General features: G+C 41.0%; 1 protein-coding gene across 1 annotated transcript in view; it reads left to right on the forward strand.

Annotated features, from left to right (window-relative positions):
* The window catches only part of CNTLN (centlein), a 319,293-nt gene that overhangs the window by 89,009 nt on the left and 208,654 nt on the right, over window positions 1-21,630 (forward strand). Inside the window, exon 6 of the mRNA XM_074994934.1 lies at window positions 7,465-7,602. Within this exon, the coding sequence (XP_074851035.1) occupies window positions 7,465-7,602 (138 nt within the window). The remainder of the gene's footprint in view (window positions 1-7,464; window positions 7,603-21,630) is intronic.

Below are 21,630 nucleotides of genomic sequence, written 5' to 3' on the forward strand. Positions count from 1 at the left end.
GTATGTAATAAACAGCATAACTTTTAGCTTACCCAGAAATGTTTTTTAATCTTTTTTATGGCAATTTAGTGGTAATGCAACATACAACAGGGTGGGGTTCTTTAATCCCAGGTGAGAGGGACATGTAATGCTGCAGGAAGAGTCCACTGAACCCTGTGCTCTTTAGTGACACCCGTGGCTGTTTAAGGAGTGGTATTGAAAAGCTTTAAGAGAAGGGTTTGAAGATCAGCACAGGGGAACCATAACTGTGTGTGTAAGAATGATTTAATTAATTTTCAGGTTGTGAGCTATGTTTTTTTGCAACATCTCTGATAAATTGTTGCAAATAATTTAACTCTCCCTAATTTCCCATTACACCTTTGGAAAGAGTAAATTCAATATTCTTTGGGCTGATTTTATAGCAGTCGATGTATAACATAAAGATAAGGAGGCTTGTTTTAATGGTTTGACCACAGGAGTTAGGGCAAGGTACTGACACCTTGGCTGTGTCTACACTACCGCTTTCCTTTGAAGGAAGGATGGTAATTAAGGTGTTAGGAGTTTACTAATGAAGTTCTGCCACGCATAGGCAGCAGTTCATTAAGAAAATTCCTCCCCATGGCAACTCAAAAGTTTTAAACTTTGAAGTACCGGCACGCATCTAGCTGTGGTGCACCTGCCGGTGCTTGAAAGTGCCGGGGCTACTTCGAAGTACCGGTGAGTGTGCCGCAGCTAGATGTGTGCCGGTACTTCAAAGTTTAAAACTTCGGAGATGCCACCTGGGGGGGTGGGGGGTGGTGCGGAATTTGCTTCATGAAGTTCTACCTATGCACGGCAGCACTTCATTAGTAAACTCCCAACATCCTAATTACCATCCTTCCTTCGAAGGAAGGTGGTAGTGTAGACAAGCCCCTTCTGTAACGTTGGGCTAGTCACTTTACTGCTCCACTTCTATTTTCCTCATCTGTGAGATAGTATAATAATTGTTATCTCATAAGGCTATTGTGCAGATCATTAGCTGATGTTTCTAAAAGGGCTTTTAAGAGGAAGAATGTTGTATATGCCCCAAGTTACAATAATGTGCTTCATTTCAGAAAAAAATGATATATACTTTTATGTACACATGGGTTTAAGAAACTTTGTTACTAGGTCATTTACCTTATTCATGTTTGTATTACTTATGCATTAATGAGCTATAAATATTTGCTTTACATTTTAAGAGGTTCCAGTTTGATTTAATTTCTCCCTTTGTTCTGTTCTTTCTCATATTTCCATTACTAGACATTTTCAAGAGCATGTATTTAGCAGGGTAGTAGTAATAATAAGGAAGGGAAGTAATTCTCTTCACCCAGAGGACAAATATGAGATTATCAGCTGTACTGTATTGGTCTGAGAATGATCAATTCTCCCACTGTAACACATCTCTTAAACGCTTTTAATAAGTGTTTTTAAAATGGGAAAATAAGTAATATGCTTTTTAATGTGTTGATCTTAAATGATTGTAAATATGGCAATGTAAGGGTGTATAGTCTTTGGCTCTGAATGGTTTCTATATAAAATTGGCAGTGTTTAGAAGAAAAACGTTATTTTTTCCAAAGGCTAGGTATGCTACTCAATCTGGTACCTGAGAGTCAGGCTGGAATCTCTGTGGGTTTGCTTTAGCACTGGTAAAAAAAAGATCATTGTTAATAATTTTGTAAATGGAGGATCCAGAAACAGTTGAGAACACTTTTCATAGTCCTTCGATGTCCAATTATACAGCAGCCAGAGGGAGAGTAATATTAAAACTAGTAAGTGTAAAACTTCTTAAAAGTTTACTTCTAAAAGCTTTGTAGTTCTAAATATCCTAGGCCTTTGAAAGCTAGAAGTTATTCCAGATTGAAACTCTCTAGTCCAGCACACTCTCATTTGGCAGCATCTGTTATCTAGCATGACTTACGGTAGTTGGATGTCTGCTTATCATTGGTGTGGCCAAGCTTCCCATGGTCCCACAAAGTTTGTTTATAGCCACCAGTCCTGGCTCTCAGTGTTCTGTGCTATACAAAAAACCAAACAAACCAAGCAGTCCAGTAGCACCTTAAAGACTAATGATTTTATTTTGTAGGTAATGAGTTTTTGTGGGTAAGATCCACTTCATCAGATTTGAAGCAAAAATAAGAATACACTGTATTGGTTGGGGTGTGTGTTTGTGTATAAAATATATATATTTATATAGCTTTAAGCAAGCTCGCAGCTGCATGGGGGAGGAGGGTGAGGCTGAGCTCCTGCCTCTCATGACAATTAAAATATATATGTACAAAAAAATCAGGGAGGAAGAAGAATAAAGGGAAAAAAAGTGTGTGTGGGGATAATCTGTCATTAGATTTGTAATTGAGCGGTAAAATCTTTTGTAATGAGATGTCTATTCATCCTTTGGCTCAGGAAGGAACCTACAATCTATACTGGACCATGATCCCTCACTCTCACAGTCCTGTTCTTTCCTACAGACAGCCATCCAATCTCAGAAAAATACTATCAGCCACACACCATACCACAGAAACACTAATATAGGAGCCTATCCCTATTACAAACCCGATTGCCAGCTTTGGCCACATATCTATCCTAGAGACACCATCGCTGGACGTAACCACATCAGCCATAACGGCAGGGGCTCCTACACCTACACATCCACTAATGTGATGTATGCTATGATGTGCCAGCATTGCCCCTCTGCCATGCACATTGGACAAACTGGACAGTCTTTGTGCCAAAGGATGAATACACATAAATAGGACATCAGGAATTGTAATACACATAAGCCTGTAGGGTAGGGGTCGGCAACTCCTGGCAGGCGAGCCAATTTTCATTGACATGAGAGGCAGGAGCTCAGCCCTGCCCCTCCTCCCTGTATGCAGCTGGGATCTTGATTAAAGCCATATCGCCTGTGGACCAGCTAGTGCTACCAACCACGACCTAAATGGTAAACCTCTGCATCTTTATTTATGAATGAAGTTGTTGTAAGTAGGACTTTTAGTGATTTTAAAAAGTATCACTGGCACTCAGACTGTACATAGAGGTCAAAAGGTCAAATGTTGGCACTCCGTGTTGGAAAGCTTGCTGACTCCTACTATAGGAGAATGCTTTAAGTGCCCAGAACATAAAATAATGGACCTGAAAGTGGCTATCTTGTTACTAAAGGATTTTACCACTAGATTACAAAGGGAGGCTTGGAATTCATTTGCAGGTATGACACATTTAAGTTGAGGCTTAACAGAGATTTCAATTGTCTTATGCATTACGAGGAGAGTTTCTCTGCTTTTGATTTTCACAGGAATGGCACCCATCCCACTTAAGTTAATTTACTTCTTCCACAGATCCTATGAATGACAGTTAACTCCCCCTCCCTCCCTCTTTCTTCTGCTTCTTCTTCCTTTGGCGCTCTTTACGTTATATATCCCTTGCATTCTTATTTTTTCCTCCAATTCTGATGAAGTGACGTTTTTATGTATGCAAAATCTGCATATGTTGTCTAGCTACCCCAGGGCTGTATCTACACTAGCAAGTGTCTACACTAGCAAGTTCTTTATAAAAAAAAAAAAAAGCTGGGGGTCTTTTCTGAAAGAATCCGTGGAGCATCTACACACAAAATGTGCGCTTTGGATCTGAAATTGAAAGAACACAGCACTTTTTCCAATGGCCATCTTCCTCTCCCAGGTGAGGAAAAGAGCCTTTTTCTGAAATATTCTTTTGGAGATAAATGTGTGTAGATGCCCCAAAGGCTCTTTTTCTGAAACAGCAGTTCTCATAGCACCAGATTTTTCGATCCCCAGGCCCGTCTTTCAAAAGAGCAGGGGCTATGCAGAAGCTGTCTATTGAAAGAGCGGATTGATTTTTTTGATCTGCTTTTTTTGTGTGTGGACACAATCTTTTGAAAAAGAGGTTTTTTTTGGAAGAGGTCTTCCAGAAAAACTTCTTTTGAAAGATCATTGTAGTGTAGATGTAGTCCAAGAGAATAGGAGATACTTGACATAGTGTTAATCAGGTTGCAACTTTGTTATTAGATGTCAGGATCTACCTATCTGAAAAAAGTAGGTAACTCCCTGTGTTCATTTAATAATCATTTGTATTTGTGCAGGGCTGGGGACTTCAGCCATCCCCTTTATTTTACCAGCCAGGTCCCCCAGGCAGCCAATTGCTGGACCTTACCATCCCCCAGGTACAAGGGTTAATATGGGCTGTAAGAAATGGGATTTGCTGTCTGCTGTACCAGTCTTAATAACTTGGAACATCTCAGTTCTGATTCTGTAACCATCACCTGTTTGATCAAACTGTTCATCTGATTACTCTATACTTTCCCTATGAGATGCCTGCACTGGAAATCTGTCCCTCACTTACATAATGATTTGCAACATATAGCCTACTCCCTTCACTCTTCGCCATAACAGAGCCTTCCTAAACCTGCTGTGGGGTCAAGGAGTGGAGAGGGTAAGGGAAAGGTTCCTTTCCAGCTTGCCAAAAAAAGAGCAGCTAGTGCAGGTGCAGGCAAGATCTGGACCATGGGCTGGATCTGCCCCATCAAGCCTTTTAATCCATCCAACAGAACCACCTCTGCAGCATGGACCAGTGCCACTCAAACTGGCCATTGGCTCCCTGTAGCTCTCTAGCACTTGTTGGGGAAGGGCTCTATACACTTCCCTACCCCTGCAAAATCTCTTTTCTCCTATTGTCTGGAAACCACAACTTCCTCCCTGCACCCCCTCCTACACCTTTCCACCAGGCCAGAATCTTCTCCTGCACCTTAATCCCCTGCCCCAGGTCACCACATAATTCTCTGCATCCTCCTCTCCACTTCTCCCTACTGCTCCAGGTCACAACTCTCTCCTGGACCCTGGACCCTGCACCCACACCAACATCCCTTTCCCAGGCCAGAATCCTCTCCTGCACCCATAATCCCTCCAAGGCTCTCCACCTCAATACCTTGCCCCAGGTCACAACACCGTTCTTCAACCAAACTCCTTCTCAGACCTCATGGTTTCTTCTGTACCCCGTCCCCTACCTCGAGCTCTCTTCTGCACTCAACCTCCATCCCTGACCCCACACCACTTCCATATGAAAGTTTCATCCTTGAGGGCTTACCAAAATTTCAGAGTGGCTTCCCCTCTAAAATATTTGCCAGCCCCTGAGCTAGCACAATACCTACAGCAGATCCTGACCAAACCAGATATTTTGCTCCATCAAGAGGAAAGAGGATGGGTGGGTGCTGCTTTTCCTGTTCTGGTGAAAAGGAATTCCTGTCTCTTAGGCTTCCTTCCCCACAACTCTTCCAGTCCTAGGGGATGAGTCAGTATCGAATTGCGAACACACTCCCCTTTTTGAAGCAGCTTCTGAGCCTCTCTTCCCCTTCCCTTAAAAAGCACTATTCCCTCCCTCTCTGCAAGCTGGACATTGCCCAGACCCACTTTATCTTTTTAAAATTATTATTTATTGTCACGTCAGCTGTGTAGACATATGGGCCATTTCAATGAATCTGAGAGGCAGATAGTTAATGTTGTCAAAAGTGAGCGATAGGAGGATTGATTTAAATCACAATAATTTAAATCTCTGATTTTAATCAGTAAGCAGGAAACACTGATTTAAATAATCAATTTTATTTATTTATTTATTTATTTAGTGTTTGTACTGTATTTTCTTAGAGACATTGATTCTCATTGTCTGGTAATCATTAAAGTATGTTGATGTACAGCTAAATATAGCCTTTACATTAAATTGCATGCTTCCTTTTTGCTAATCAGGAAAATATGTTACCCATAAACATTTTAAAGCAATTTATGTAGATTAATCTACATTTATTCTAATGCTTAAGTTTTAATTTTTGTACTATTTTAGAAAATGGTGAATGATGCCTTTCTTATTTACTAGTTGAAAAATTGTTTTTATTTTTGATTTGACAAGCTATATTTGATGGAAACATGAATTAAGTTAAAATGTGCCAAAACAGTGTTCTATTTTTTGTAATTAAAAATTGCATTAAATTTTCTGGAAATATAAGGAAAAGTTTTTCAGAACATGTTTTCATATAAATATAGGAAGTATTATTTGTAATTAGTTATCTGCATTGAATATTTCCGGTCTTTTAAGATTTTAGATCTCTTTCTAGTAAATTTAATCCTCTCACATCTAGTTTTTATTCGTGCATTTGAAGAAAACTATTTTGTCATTCAGTGAAATCTGATTCTAAGCGATTAGCCAATGACTTCCACTCATTCTGCAGTTTTACTTTCTTTAAAATTTGGTAGCACGTATGTATTACTTAATTTGTATTTTATTAAATTATTTTAATATGTTATAGGTTTAGACCCTTACATTGGTTGACAGTTTCAAACTAATGTAAATACAAAATCTGATTTTAATTTTTTAAATAATAGATTTTTATCCTCCCTGTATAAATATAGTTTATCACATAAGCCTTCAGATATCTTGTTTTTGTATAGCCTGGAACTAATTTTATGCTATAACCTTTTACACTGTTCTGGTAATGTAAAGAGATGTTGAAGTGGTGAGAAACATGTCTCCTGTGCAGGGGACTTCCCTTGGTAGTACAGAACTCTGCAAAGACTCCATATAGGCATTGGTCTTAGGTGTATCAGGAACATGGCCCTACACGGTGGCATTTTCTGTTTCCAGGAGTCCATTGTGGGCAATTGGAAGCCAAGCAAAAGTTAACATACCCCTGAGGACTGTTTACCTTACACTAGGGTGGGGAAGTTTCCTACATAGCTCAAGAATACGAGGAATGGCAGAAGTGACTAAATGCCACCTTTACTACTATTTCTTATTTTCATCTCTATCCCTAGTCCAAACATGGAATAAGGGAGACTGAGCCCATGCATGGCTCTGCATCATCTCTGATTTGCCTGATAGTGTAGTGCACTTTTAGTACAGGCAGTTTGGCTTCAGTCCCACCAGGAACAATGAGAGGCATTAAACATCTTTGTTAAGAACATTCTTAGTTGCATTTGTCCATGGAAATTATGAAAAATCGTGGGTATTTCACAAAAGCCAGTTTTCTATGAATTTTTCTCAGCTCTGTAGAACATGAGGAAAAAAGTCTGAAAAAAATTAAATGCCTTAAAAGTCAATTTCTTTTATCTGAAAGTGGAAAATGTTTTATGCAATAACCATAACAATACAATTAATGTCACTACAGGATACAGTTGTGGTGGTTTGGGTGCTTTAGATATACATTTCCATACTTTACCATGTTTGAATTTCGTTTACATTTCCTGGGTTTTTAGTGCTTGATTTGGAATAATTAGAATTGTGCAGTAATGTTTTTACTATGTTCATATGGGTAAACTCCATCTTAACGTAGCTTTTGTCTGGGAATGTGTGTGTATGTTGTGTTGTATGCATGTGTGTAGGGCATAATCACATGTTCTTAATGGTCTTTAAATCTATGTGGCTCCTATGCTTTTTAATATATTTCAAAATTAATTTTTTTTACAGAATTTGGAAACTGATTTAACCGAGGCAAGAAAACAAATGGAAGATTTGCACACTAAATGTAATGACTTGTCATCACAAGTGATTGTTAAACAGACTGAATTAACACAAAAGGATTGTGATGTGGCCAGAGTTAGGCAAGTATTTCATATATCCATTTATCTCATAAGCTAATGACTTGCAATTTTTAAATGGAATTATTTTATGATTAAGGAGAAATAGCTTATCACAGCTTCTTTTGCAAAATAACATATTGTAATGCCAGGCTACTCAGATAAGAGTTTTACTTTACAGGAAAATTTTGGATAGCTAGTCTTGGAATCAACTATTTATGCAAACTATATTGGTACCTTTTACCTTGTGTAATCTTCATTTTTTTAGAGGAGGGATGGACATGATTAAAAATTACACTTTTATAATTAGCATTGGGTCAGAAACTTGTTAATATCCACTGAAAGATGAAAAATTCCAACATGATTAGTAACACAAGTAATTTATTTTAAAGGCTAAATGCCCTAAACCTGCAAAAGTTTCAAGACTAGCTTTAACTTTTTAATTAGAATCAAATCTGATGGGTCAATAAGAGTTTACACAAGCCTGTGCCAAAGGTTTAAAATACTTTGATTTAAGCTTTATCTGAGGTCTCACACATCTTTTTATTAGGTTGAATCTGGAGGATTAGTGCTGCTTATTTGAAATGTAGAGAATAGATGAAAGATAGGCTGAATTATATGAATTGACTAGGTTATTTAAATCACCATAATGACAGCAATGGCAGAAGACATCCAGGAGGTTTGAATGGACTGATGAGAAGTACTCATTCTTCTCTTATTTGTATAGTGCCATAGCACTACATAGTGTTGGCTGGTAGAAGAGCTGTGTCAGACAAATAGTATTCCTTGCTGCAATGAGCTTACATTCCAAGAGCATGAGTTGGAAGGATGCAAATAAAACAGATCAGCACGAAATATAGACAAGTCTTGCAGTTGGAATGCTTATTCTTTATAGTTTTCAACCACTAATTATTTCACCACAGGGAATAAGAAAAGAAAAATGAGAAATGTCACCTTTGTAATTTTTGTGTAACTTTGGCTACATCTACAATATGAGATAAATTTGAAGGTATTAATAATAATAATAATAATAATAATAATAATAATAATAATAATAAAAATAACTTTTGTAATGCTTTTTTTTATAAATTCAAATTTGACTATCTTCACTTCTCCACGTGCTCCTCACAAAGTTGTCATATTGCTGCCACACTCAATCAGCAAACGTTGACTGTTGCAGTAGGGCATTGTTAGAACCTGTCCTACAGTTCCATCATCCCTGTAGCATTCTGGGTATTTTCACTGGTATTTGACATCATCTCCCCACATTGCATTGCTCTCATTCCCCTCCTGTGGTAAGTAAACGTCCATTTTTTCCAGGTGGAAGGAAGGAAAACTAATGTATCAATGAAGAGTGCCAAATTAACAGAACTCTCTTTCTTCTATAACTGAATTGCTTTTTAAAACTGTAGCTGTAACAGAATTATCAAGGATTTCATAAAATTCAGCAGGTGTGTGTCGTCTCAACTGGCCTTCCACTGGCTGTCCCCCTTTCCTTGATTGCATCTGATAACTGACAAATAATACAGGGACAAGGAAGAGCATGAAGAAAGAGTTGGTAGTAAAGTTTTTGAAAAAAGAGAGTTGCTGAGGGGAGGGCATTTGGCTTCCCAGCCCATTATACAGCTTCTGTGCACAGTCTGTATTCTCAACTGGCCCTCACACTCTCTTCCCTGTGTGAAGGGGTCCAGAGTTAGAAGAAAGAGGACAGAAAAGGCTAGGAAAAAAAGATTTTTGTTTTCCCTCTTCGCTACACAGACATTGCCAACATGGGGGGATGGAGAGGGGTGGGGTTTGCCAAATTTCATTGGCATTGTGTGAGGGTTTGGTATTGGGGAGGTTGAATAGCCAGATGACACGGTCCCCGAAAATCTTTTTTGGGCGGCAGTGTTTGGGAGTCCGTGGCTCGAGGACCACTTGAACTGTCCCCCACCCCCCGGGTGGCAGCCAGGCCCTGCAATTTGTAGCCACTGGGGGACACTCCCCCACCCTACCTCCTGCGGCAGCCAGGCCCCATGGGTCCTTGTTGGTGTTGGAAGGGATTCAGTGGGGGGCCAGTTGAGAAGTAGTCCTCTCGGGTGTCTGCAAGCCCCTGCAAATGTAGCCACTGAGTGGGGGAGAAGCAGAAAAGCCCCAAAAATATTTTTAGTGTGGGGCCAGTTGAAGCAATCCCCCCACAGATGGCTTCAAGCCTTCAAAAATCTTTCCCGCTCTTGGAGCCATAACTGCATGCAGGCCAGGAGACTGGGTTGCCTGGCAGCATGGTCAGCACTGAATGGCAAGTACATCCTTTTATTGGGTTGGGGGCTACCCACGTGATGTGGCTGAGCGAGGGAAAGACCACAACTGCGTGGCGCCTGTGGAGGAGGGAGGATGGTGCACACACAAATGTAAACCTCTGAGAAGTTTCTCTACCTCTTATACAAGCACGACCCCCACAACAGCCTTGCTGCCATGTGGGGCAGCAACTGGCACCAGGCAGCGCAGAAAAAAATACCAAGTGTAGAGACAGAACCACAAATTCTGTGGTGGTGCTATTTGTAATGGGTAGATGCACTGATAGCACTAATAGTGAAGAAAGATCTTTCTCAGCCTCTCATACAAACGTGACCCCACAGCCATAGGCTTCTTTGTCCCAGTTTGAAATTCACGGTCTTCCTGGTACCTAATTCCCATGCACCTGGAGAGCAGCAGCCAGAGCTGGAGCACTGTGAGGCATTGTGTGTTACGTATGAGACACCTCTAGAGGCTGATAGATTCAATTTTAAGACTGGTGCTTCCACATTGGCCTTTAATAGAATATTTAAATTTGAACTTGATGCTGCATTCAGGAGGTTCCGTTGATATATCAATATGAGTTCTCCCTAAACAGAGCTAATGGTATTTACAGTGAAGTCAGTCATGTAGTAATATCAAGCTAACTGCCTTAAATATGAATTTATTTCGTATTGTAGACCTAGCTTCTATTTGTTTTCCTGGGATTAATCAAGGATCTTTACTGAAAAAAAGATGTCCTTAGTTATTTTCATGTTTCAGGATCTCAGTGGTTAGCAAAGGTTCAATCATCTCTAAATATGCAAACATTTAATAGGAAGGACAAGCTGATGGAATTTGTAAACTTCATAAAAAGGCTGACAGACTTTAAAATACTCCTGAAAGGAATGTTGTACTGTAACTTTGCATCTCTGTGGCCCATTGTATCTATGGTGTGAGGGGACATGGATAGGAAAGGATGCTTTCAAAGCAGGCAATCAAAGGTAACGAAGTTAGTACACATTGTCTGTGGGAATAGGATATTACAGACTGAGTTGGCCAAACCAGAAACTTTACAATCTCTTGACAAATGTTTTATTATCTCCACAGCAAGTCAGAGCTTGTTAGACATACACGTTTGCTCATGTTGCAAGCAGGTCCACCAATGAGAGGGGCAAAGGGGCAACAGCAATGGAACCCAGTGATTCACAAGGGCTTGGGGCTCCAAGTTGTCACTCCTAGAGCAGCAGCAGGAGCCCTGGTCCCTTTAAATCATGGCTGGAGCATCAGGCAGTGCACTCCAGATAGCGCAGAGGGCTGCTGGGGGAAAGGAGCCACAGCATAGTGCATTTGAGATGGTGCTGAGGGCTGGCTGCCGCAGTCCTGCCCCTTCTGTTTGAGTCCCCACCCATTCTAAGAATGCAGCGCTACCTCGCATCTGGCAGTTTGTCAAACTCCCCTCACCCCCGTTTATGAGCTTTGCTGGGCCTACAATTGTAACTGAAACATGAAGGTGTCACAGCTAAATTCTTATGAAGCTTTAAATTTTGAAAAAGTAACTTTGGTACTCTGAAAAAAGTCATTGAACTTGAGTGAATGTTGAAAATAGACATCATTATTTTAAGGAAAAAAGTATAGAAGGAAATTGTAAGCTGTGCTTACACATTTTTGAAAGTATTTTGTTTGTTTGCGGGGAAAGACAGAAGTAAGGTCTCTTAAACAAACTTAACTATGATACTTCTATTCCAAATTTATTAAACAAACTTGCATCCACTACTTTCTCAATATGAGCTATGTTCTTCCCCACCTTTCTTCTCACTTGATCTGTAGGAACTTAAATAGACCCAGTTGCCATGAGATCTATGTGCTGAATCTTCATATTGCCATGTCCCATTACAGTAAAGTCATTTGACCACAATATTTACACAACTTTGTGCTTTTCATCATTTCTTTTATTATTCTTGCCATCTTTCTAGGTAGATATGTTTTCCTTTTATGAGTGGTTTTCTGAAATTTAATTTGCTGAGACTTGTTCATAAAGGGCATTATTAGGTCTGTTTGGGGGCACATTTCATGTTCCAGATAGAAATTCTTAAAGGATTTTTACTGCTGCAACTTGTGGTCCCTGGGTACAATTCCCAGTTTGGATAGTTAAGAAGTCTGTCTCAGATTAAGGTAGCTGAGGGTTTTGATTTTGCTATGCTTCCTTATGGAGTGTTCAGTAAAACTCCTTGAACTTAAAAACTGTTAGACAAGCCTATTGTATGCCTTGAGATCATATGCATCAATTTTCAACTAAGCCTCTCCTTTTCTTCTACTTGACATTTATACTGTGCAACAAAATAAGTTGCAAATTTTTAGTGTCACATTGCTTATTTTTATTCCTTATTTTTGTTTTTAAAGTAATAGCTCACATTCTCTAATTTTCTTTACATACTATATAGGGTTTTTTTGTGTAGTATATGATCATGATGTGGAAGAATGTTGCTATTGTTAAAGTTAATTAAGAGGTCTACAAAGTGTGGGGGAAAATAAAATGTATACTGTAAACAGGAACAGCATCAGTCTGTTCGATAGAGAACTTTTTAAAATATCAAACATTGCACATTCAAAAAGCCTTTCCATAGGGCAGGGGTAGACAACCTTTTTGGGTTGGGGCCACTTCCCATGGATGGCCTGGCCTGGCCCCCAAGTGACAGATGTTGCCTTTTCCAGGGACCTAAGGCTAGTACATTTTGGTCCCCCCTCTCCCAGGCTCTGGTGTGGGGCCAAAATGAGGGGTTCAGTATGCAGGGAGGAGACTGCTGGGAAGTAGGTTTGGGGTGGGTTGGCAGAGTCTGGGCCGGAGGTAGGATGCAGAAGCAAAGTGAGAGTGCAGGGTCTTGGCAGGAAGTATGGTGCAGGAATGGGCTGGGGGAAGAGGTGTGGGGACTGATTGGAAGGTAGGGTGCAGGGGCATGTTGGGGGTGAGTAGTCTGGATGGGAGGGAGGTTGCAGGAGAGAGCTAGTGGTGGTAAGTTTGGTCAAGAGGGGGAACGGGATTGGGACACTTATTGAGTGCAGTTCCCAGAACGACACAGGTGGCTCCATGCTGCCCTGTGCTTAAGGTATCACATTCTGCTGCTCCCATTAGCCAAGATTCCTTACCAGTTGGAGCGATGGTAGTGAAGACTGAAGTCAAGCACAGGGACAGAGCTTCCCTGTGCTGCTGTTTTCAGAACTGCTGCCCTGCTGGCACTCCAGCCATGCAAGGGTATACAAAACCTTGGAGATCCCTGCATGACTGGAATGCTAGCACTGGCTCACCCCACTGTGGTGAAAGAGCCTCCAGACTTGTGGGCTGGATGAAAGGAAGCCACAGGCTGGATTTGGCCTGTGGGTCATAGATTCCCAATCCCTGCCATAGGTGTAGCCAAGCATTGCATGTAGCAACTTTGCAAAGATGACGTAACTGGAAAAAAATACATATAGGAAGATATGCTGGTGGAGGTGGAAAATCCAATAGCAAACTGTAGAAGATCTAATGACAGAATCTGGCCAGGCATTGACTCAAGCTGTACCTGCTTGCTTTCCACTCCAGGAAGTTATTAATCAAAAGTCAAGGAGTCATCTTGTCTCTGTGTTGGCTTCCATGACTGTCGATACTTCAGCCCTAACCAACATGATGGTCTTTACTGAGTAGAACAGTCTAGGTAAAATACTGAGTGCTTGTTTAGTTAGAAAAGCTTTATTGTAGTTCAGTTAAATACAATAACCCAGCGTTCTCTGGTATCACTATGTATGTAACTAAATAGCATTAACCTGGAAGTTGAGCTGGAATAATCTATTTTTTAAAATTTTCCTTATATGCTATGTCAGAAGAAAAAAGAAATATCGATGGTTTAAAAAAGTAAATATATAGGTTCTAGTCACTCAAAGACCTCAGTGCCTTTCCTTTCTGAAACAATTTGTTTTCAGTAAAAGGGCTTGTTTGCACTACCACCCTCCTTCAAAGGGAGGATGGTAAGTAGGGGTGTTGGGAGTTTAATTTTGAAGTGCTGCGCATATGCAGCACTTCATTAAGCAAACCTCCCCCGCCCACCCACGGCAACTCTGAAGGTTTAAACTTCAAAGTGCCGGCTCATTTCAGATTTTCTAAGCTTAAACAGGCAAATGTATTCCCTTAGTGGCAAATCTCAGACACCAAAACAGAAGCAGTGTTGAATCAAAAGTAATGCCAGATATCTTGTTTGGTAGAAAAAAATACCAAAAGATCTGGCTTTCTTCTTTCAGTATCTAACGTGTGCATGGTAGAGAGACATCTAAGGAAGGTGGTGACAGATTTTCTTTTAGTTGACAGGTGTATATCACAGTGGTACTCTGTCTGCATTTCATTTTGCAAGTTTTTCAAGCCAAGTGCAATAGAAGGACTTCATACATCCAGGTATACAAACCCTGATGCTCCATTTTTTTGAGTGTACTGATTCATAATTTGTTCTAGTGAGAGTTTTTTTCTTTCTTTGAATTGTGCACCTCTGCCCTTGATCTCTGAGAGAATTTTTCTGTTGTTAAATTGTTTTCTCCTCCAGCATGTTAAAAGTTGCAGGCATTTTCCGATTTACCCATCACTGGCCGTCTGCACTCCCCTTACTTACAGTGGGAGCAGTGTTAGAGCAAAGTTCAACATTTTGGAAAATTCCACCTGGTATTGTATAAGGCTGTCTGAAGATTAATGTTTATAATAGACTTCGATCCAGTTTATAATAAACTACCAAATCCAATCTTTTGTTTGTTTAATATATTTTTTACAAATATGTGTGAAAATAATTCTCACAAGATTTCCTGCTACATAACAAGTGTTTCAGAGTAGGTGGCACCTTTCCTTGATGCATTGGTTTTACAACGCTCCTGTTTTGAGTTAAGTGGCATGTTTTGGGCGATATTAGCATAACAAAAGCCTGAACGGCCAGATGTACTGCCTAAACAGAGTGGGCTGGAGCAACCCTGAAATATATCTTCCTTTCCATGTTCATTTCCAGTGTAAGATCTCTGAATCTTTCAGCATGCACAATAACATTTCTACGTACTAGACAGTTTAAATCCTGTTATTGGCCTTTCTTGTGCCACAAGAGTTCAGGACCGAATTTCAAATATTTTTTCAAGTTGTGCTGCATCTCAGGATTTACGCTGAAATGTACCTGGCTTTTTAATCCAAAGTGCTTCATATATCATGGAACTGTTCCCTTAAGAGGTGGTGGTACTTTGTAATCCAACAGTGTGCGCTAAGTGCAATTGCCCCATACCAAGCTAGTATTGCTCAGAATTTATGCATTCCATCATTGCTGTTACATGGGCAGGGATTGTCAGCTCATTTACTTGGGTGTACACTCAAAACTATTTCAAAATGCCTTGAGAAGACTTGACACTGTGGGTATCTTCAATGCTTTTTAGGCTGTGCAACCTAGAGGACTTAGTAAATTACTGGAAGTCCCTCAATATCTGGAGTAAAAAAATGGAAGATGCAGCTCAAGCAAATAGCCTGTACTCTGATCCTTATTGGGAAAATAAAACAATCAGCAAACATCAACAAAGGTGGTGGATATGATGAGCATTAATTGTATTTGTAACTGATCTGTCCAGCGTTTTGATTGACAACAGCTGGCCAATTTACTTCAATATCTGGGAAGCTACATGTTAGCTTGCAGTAGTTGGTATGTACAGGGCAACAAGTTTTGGTTTGGTATTTTTGGTATGGTTAGGTAAATCTTTAGTTCATATTCAATTCAGATATAAATAGTAGTATTTTTCCAGAATTTATAGTCATAAACTAAATGAACCCACATGTCGAACAGTGTTACTATGAGTCTTTACCTAAAATGGCTGTTGCCAGGACGGGGTGGTAATTTAAAGCATATTATCATTATGTCTGCAGCTCTTCCATGTTCAATTTTCCGTACATGCTTCCATCAGATTAACCCCTTCCCAGCCTTGTTGATTAATAAATATTTTGTATGTCCCTAGAGTCAAAGTACCCATTCTGTCAGCCACTTCCCTTCTTCCATTACCAGACTTTTCCCTCCTCCACACATGATTTTTTAGTAGCTGATTCATTTGTGCCACCTTAAAAATAAGTTCTTCCTCGCTCTTTGGTAACATGGTGTGTGTGTGTCTGTGTGTACATATTTATAGTTACATATAATAGCACTTGAGTGTATTCTTAAGTCCGTCTCTCTCAAGGGAAGCAATTGCATATAGGCCTAACTTTAAGCTTATGCTGAGTGTTTTCCTGAATAACCGTGCTGAACTGGGACCCAAGAGAAAACTGGTGTGCAACTTATTATCTTCTTGCTTAATGCCTTATTAAGGAAAGTGGTGATTTCTCTGAAATTCAGGAAACCACTTTTTAAATATGGCAGCTGCTATTAAAACTTTTACATGCCACATAAGAACACTTTGTTCTCCTTTAGAAAATCCTGGTAGCTTTATTGATCATTTTAAGTAAGGTGGTATTTTTTCAGTAAAAAATAAATGCGCGTCAGCGCACAGGGGAATGACTGAACAAGCAAATTATGAACATCAGCCACTTCCAGCAATAGTCAGACTGTGCTAGGAAAATAAATTTGTGTCCAAAAAGTAAATCCATTACAAGGAAGAAACTTGCAGAATCATAGCTGATTAGGGCTACAAAAGACCTCAGGAGGTTATCTAGTCTAACCCCCTGCTCAAAGCAGGACCAGTACCACCAATTGCTTTGTCCATATTGATGAATTTAAAGTTCTACTGCAGCAGTGCTTTAATGCATCATTGTAGTCATGGCACCAAGTACACCACTTCCATGAGGTGAGTAGCTAACAGTGCTGTTAGCATGGTTCCCAGCAGTGGGAACCTGTTAACACGGGCACTTTCCAGGGCAGTGACTTGCTGCACTTGGGGTTGAGGGGATGAAGGTTGTGCTATGCAGTGAAGTAGTATTGTAGACAATCCCAAAATCAAGTCAAGCCTGGCTTAAAACCCCCTAAGGATGGAGATTCTTCCCCCTCTCCAGGTAAATCATTAAAATGCTTCACCACTCTCCTAGGCTGCAGAAACACTACATTACCCTTTTGGAAGGAGAATGCAAATGCGGCCAATTTGAAATGCAAATGAGATGGTGATTTACATATTGAATGCCTCGTTTGCACAACGGTGGCCACTCGCTGTTCCAGAAATGCTGTTTTCAGAATTAAAACAATCAATGTAGATGGGGTTCCTTCAAAAACTAACCCTGTGTTCGTAAGAAAAATAAGAGGAAGAAGGGTGCTTTTGAAAGTGGGGCTTCCTTTTGAGTGAACTCTGTCTACAGGCTGTTTTGGCTTCAAAACCAGCACTTCCGGAACAGTAATGTCCACCATTATGCAAACAAGGGACACAGTATGTAAATCAGCACCTCATTTGCATTTCCGATTGGCTGCAATTGTATATGCCTTCCAAAAGGGGGGATGTAGTATAGCTGCAGCCCTAGTGAAATAGTTTTTCCTAATATCCAACTTAGACATCATCCACTATACCCTGAGACCATTGCTCCTTATTCTGTTATCTGCCACTACTGACAGTACCCTGGCTTGATCTTCTTTGGAACGCACTTTCAGGTAGTTGAAGGCTGCTATGAGATCACTCCTCACTCTTCCCATCTGCAGGCTAAGGCTTGATCTAGTCTAAGAAAATACGTTGATTTCAGACATGCAGCTTTAGCTATGGCAATTGTTTAGCAAGACTCAATGTATCGGAAATCGACTTATTTATCATAGAATCATGGGGCTGGAAGGGACCTCAGGAGGTTATCTAGTCCAGCCCCCTGCTTCAAGCAGGATCAATCCCCACTAAGTCATCCCAGCCAGGACCTTGTCCAGCCGGGACTTAGAAACTTCAAGGGATGGAGAATCCACCACCTCTCTAGGCAACACATTCCAATGCCTCACCACCCTCCTGGGGAAGTAGTTTTTCCTAATGTCTAACCTACACCTCTCCCTCTCTAACTTCAGACCATCACTCCTTGTTCTGTCATCTGACACCACTGAGAACAGTTTCTCACCTTCCTCTTTAGAGCTCCCCTTCAGGAAGTTGAACGCAGCTATTAAATCACCCCTAAGTCTTCTCTTTTGTGAACTAAACAAACCCAAATCCCTCAGCCTGTCCTCATAAGTGTTGTGCTCCAGCCCCTTAATCATTTTTGTTGCCCTTCGCTGAACCTGCTCCAGTACATGCACATCCTTTTTATACTAGGGGGGCCAAAACTGGACAGAATATTCCAGATGGGGCCTCACCAGTGCTGAATAGAGGGAAACAATTACTTCTCTAGATCTGCTTGAAATGCTCCTCCTAATGCACCCTAGTATGCCGTTAACCTTCTTGGTTACAAGGGCACACTGTTTATTGATATCCAGCCTTTCATCCACCATAACCCCTAGGTCCCTCTCTGTGTACTGCTGCTGAGCCAGTCGGTCCCCAGCCTATAACAGTGCTTGGGATTCTTCCACCCCAGGTGCAGGACTCTCCACTTCTCCTTGTTGAACCGCATCAGATTTCTTTTGGCCCAGTCCTCCAATTTATCCAGGTCATTCTGGATTCTCTCTGCCCTCCAAAGTATTTACCTCTCCCCCTAGTTTTGTGTCATCTGCAAACTTGCTGAGGGTGCAATCCAGTCCCTCATCCAGGTAATTAATAAAGATGTTGAACAACACCGGCACCAGAACCAAGCCTTGCAGCACTCCACTTGAAACTGACTGCCATCCAGATATTGAGCCATTGACCGCTACCTGTTGGGCCCATCCGTCAAGCCAGCTTTCTATCCATCTTATAGTCCAAGGATCCAATCCATATTTCCTTAACTTATGGACAAGAATGTTGTGGGAGACCATATCAAAAGCTTTGCTGAAGTTATTTGACTGTCTTCACTAAATAAGGTTGACGAGAGCATTTCTCTCATTGACTTCCCTTGCTCCTTGAAATAGTGAGGAGTACAGGGGTTGACTGCCAACCCAAGAGAGATCGATTTTACCCCTCTTTAGCAGATGTGCAAAATTGAACACTGAAAGATTGACCCTGCCCAGGTCAATCTTCACAGAAATGAAGACAGGCCCTAAATAAACCCAGTCCTCTCAGTCTCTCCTCTTAAGTAATGTGCCCCTGTCCCCCAGTCATTTTTGTTACTCTCTGCTGGACTTCCTCCAGTTTCATCCAGTTGTTGAGGATGAGACCAGGTCCAAGGCCCAGTCCAAAGGAACACTACTATGTGTGGCATGTAGAAAATGTTCAGATTTTGGTCTAGAATCTTGTTTGGTTTCTCTGTTCATCCTTTTAATTTTTAAGGCTTGTACTACATGGATTGCTCATGCTGATGTAGCTGAAACACAGACCAGAAAACAAGTGAAAAGAGAGAGGACAAACATTAGGGAGAGAGAGAGAAATATTAAAACAAAAAAAAGTTAAAAGCAGAGGCAAAGACTGCAGGGTGAGATGGGGGGGATGAGAGAAGAAAAAATAGAGCAAAAATGGGGCCTGAATGTTAACAACCAATGTTGTGATATTTTTTTCTTTTACAATTATGTGAGATGCCAAAAATATGCATGCTGGCACTTGGATGACATGTATTGCACTTCCATTTCCTCATATCCTTGGGATGTACTGCATTTACACATCTTTATCTTTAAAGTCATATGGTTACAAAACTGTGGTGGTAGCCTACTAAATCACATTTGGTGTAACTAAGTACTTGCTAGCAACTTGGTCAACTCTGCTCAGGCTTTTTGTTATAGCTTTGTCATTAAGACATTTACTTCGATGGGCTTAACCTCAAGATCTCTAGCTACATCTAATATAAAGTTAAAATTCTGAGCTCTGAGAGATCAGTCTTTTATATTCTGCAAAGTTCCATTGAAGCCGCTAGATTTTGAAAGGTATCCTGTGATCAGCTGCAGTATCCCGCTGTTTGGTTTCTCCACCTCTTCTTACAATGTAATCACCATGCTTTTTATGAAAGTTCACTTGGCAGGGGAAGGCATTGAGTTCAGCGGCAGTGTGAATGAACAGTAGCAGAAGCATGCCCTAAAACTCCTGCTGCTGATCTTTTTTTAAATCACTTCCTCCCAGTTATCCCCCCTCCCATGCATACTACTAGAGATTTAGAACAAAGAGAAGGGTGCAGTGTCCAGTTTCATACATAGTTACACTAATGTAGGTCTACAGCAACTTCATTGGTTTCAGTCTAGTTATTTTCATATTTCACCATTGTAATTAACAGTTGAATTTGACTCCAGGAAAGAACCACTTCAGAAAACAAGATGTGCTTAACTCTTGAGAAACTTCAGTAACACCTCGAGTTACACGGGAGTTGCATTCCTGCAACCTGTACGCAACTCAGATTTCATGCAAGTTGGGGAAGGGAGCTGGGAACCAGGCTGCTGGTTGGTTCCCAGCTCTCCGCTGCTTGTGGGACATGGGAAACTGACCAGCCCTGGCTGCTTTTCCCTGCCTTCCCCCAGCTGTGCAGCTGTCAGTCTGACAGCAGCGCTGCTGGGGGAAGGCAAGGAGGAGCTCTTAGCCTGCTTAGCTGACTGCAGCTGCAGGCAGCTAGACAGACTAAAAGCCTTCTCCTTGCCTTCCTGCAGTGGTGCTGCTGTAAGGCTGAGAGCTGCGCAGCTGGCAGGAGGCACGGAGAAGAAGGGGCTCTTAGCTTGCCTAGCTAAGTGACATCCGTGAAGGAGTGTTACAAGCTCGTGGGGGTTCCTCCCCTGCCGGTTAGGGCGCACTCCGCAAGAGTGCAGGCATTTTCTGTGGCATATTTGGCACAGGTGCCTATCCAGGACATCTGTACAGTGGACACGTCGTCCTCAATTCATCCTTTTACAGCACATTACGCTTTGACACACCCTGCTGCCGTGGGCAGGGCTGTCATACATTGCTTTCAAGTTTCCGACCCCACCTGCTAGGCATTGGCTTGTATTCACCCAACTTGGAATGGACATGAGCAATCACTCAAAGACGAAAAGGCGTTACCTGTTCTGTAGCTGGTGTTCTTAGAGATTTGTTGCTCATGTCCATTCCAAAACCCTCCCACCTTCCCCACTGTCGGAGTAGCTGGCAAGAAGGAATGGAGCATGCAGGGGGCACATTGGGCAGTGAAGATGTTGGTCGCCATATTGGCACCACTGCAGGGGGTGCCGCACTGATCCTATGGCTCCTGGCTAGGGCAAAAAGCTTCTGGCGAGTGGGTGTGTGCCAGCGCACACCCAACTTGGAGTGGACATAAGCAGCATGTCTCGAAGAATAGCAGTTACAGAACAGGTCACTGTCTGTTTTTTTAATACTTAGTAAGGCAGTCCATTAAAAACTGGTTTCATTGCTATGTTTCCATATATTCTGGAATGCTACTTGTTACAGATGTACTTTTAGAAAATATTTTGATTGCTTTGTTTGTGTCCTTTTTGGAGCTGTTTCATAAATGGATATCCTATTTTGGACAGGTTATTTTTTCTGGACATTTCTTATTGTTTCAAATCAGAGAATAATGTGTTGTCCCAAATAATTAAGCCTCTCTATTTAGAAACAATGGGACTTAAATACATGCTTTGAAGTTAAATGTGTGCTTAAGCTCTTTCCTGATTTGAGCCCCATTATGAGCTGCTTTGACAATATTCCTTTATTAACCTTATTTCTAGTACTGTTGTATTGGTACAGTTTATCTTCATTTTTGTGTAACTGCCTTGATACTACTGCTTAATGAACAAATACGAAATGGAATGTTATGAGAAGTAACATAACTAAAATGGTAAACTATAAATACATT

This window comes from Carettochelys insculpta, chromosome 5, assembly GCF_033958435.1.
Source record: "Carettochelys insculpta isolate YL-2023 chromosome 5, ASM3395843v1, whole genome shotgun sequence".
Lineage (NCBI taxonomy): Eukaryota > Metazoa > Chordata > Testudines > Carettochelyidae > Carettochelys > Carettochelys insculpta.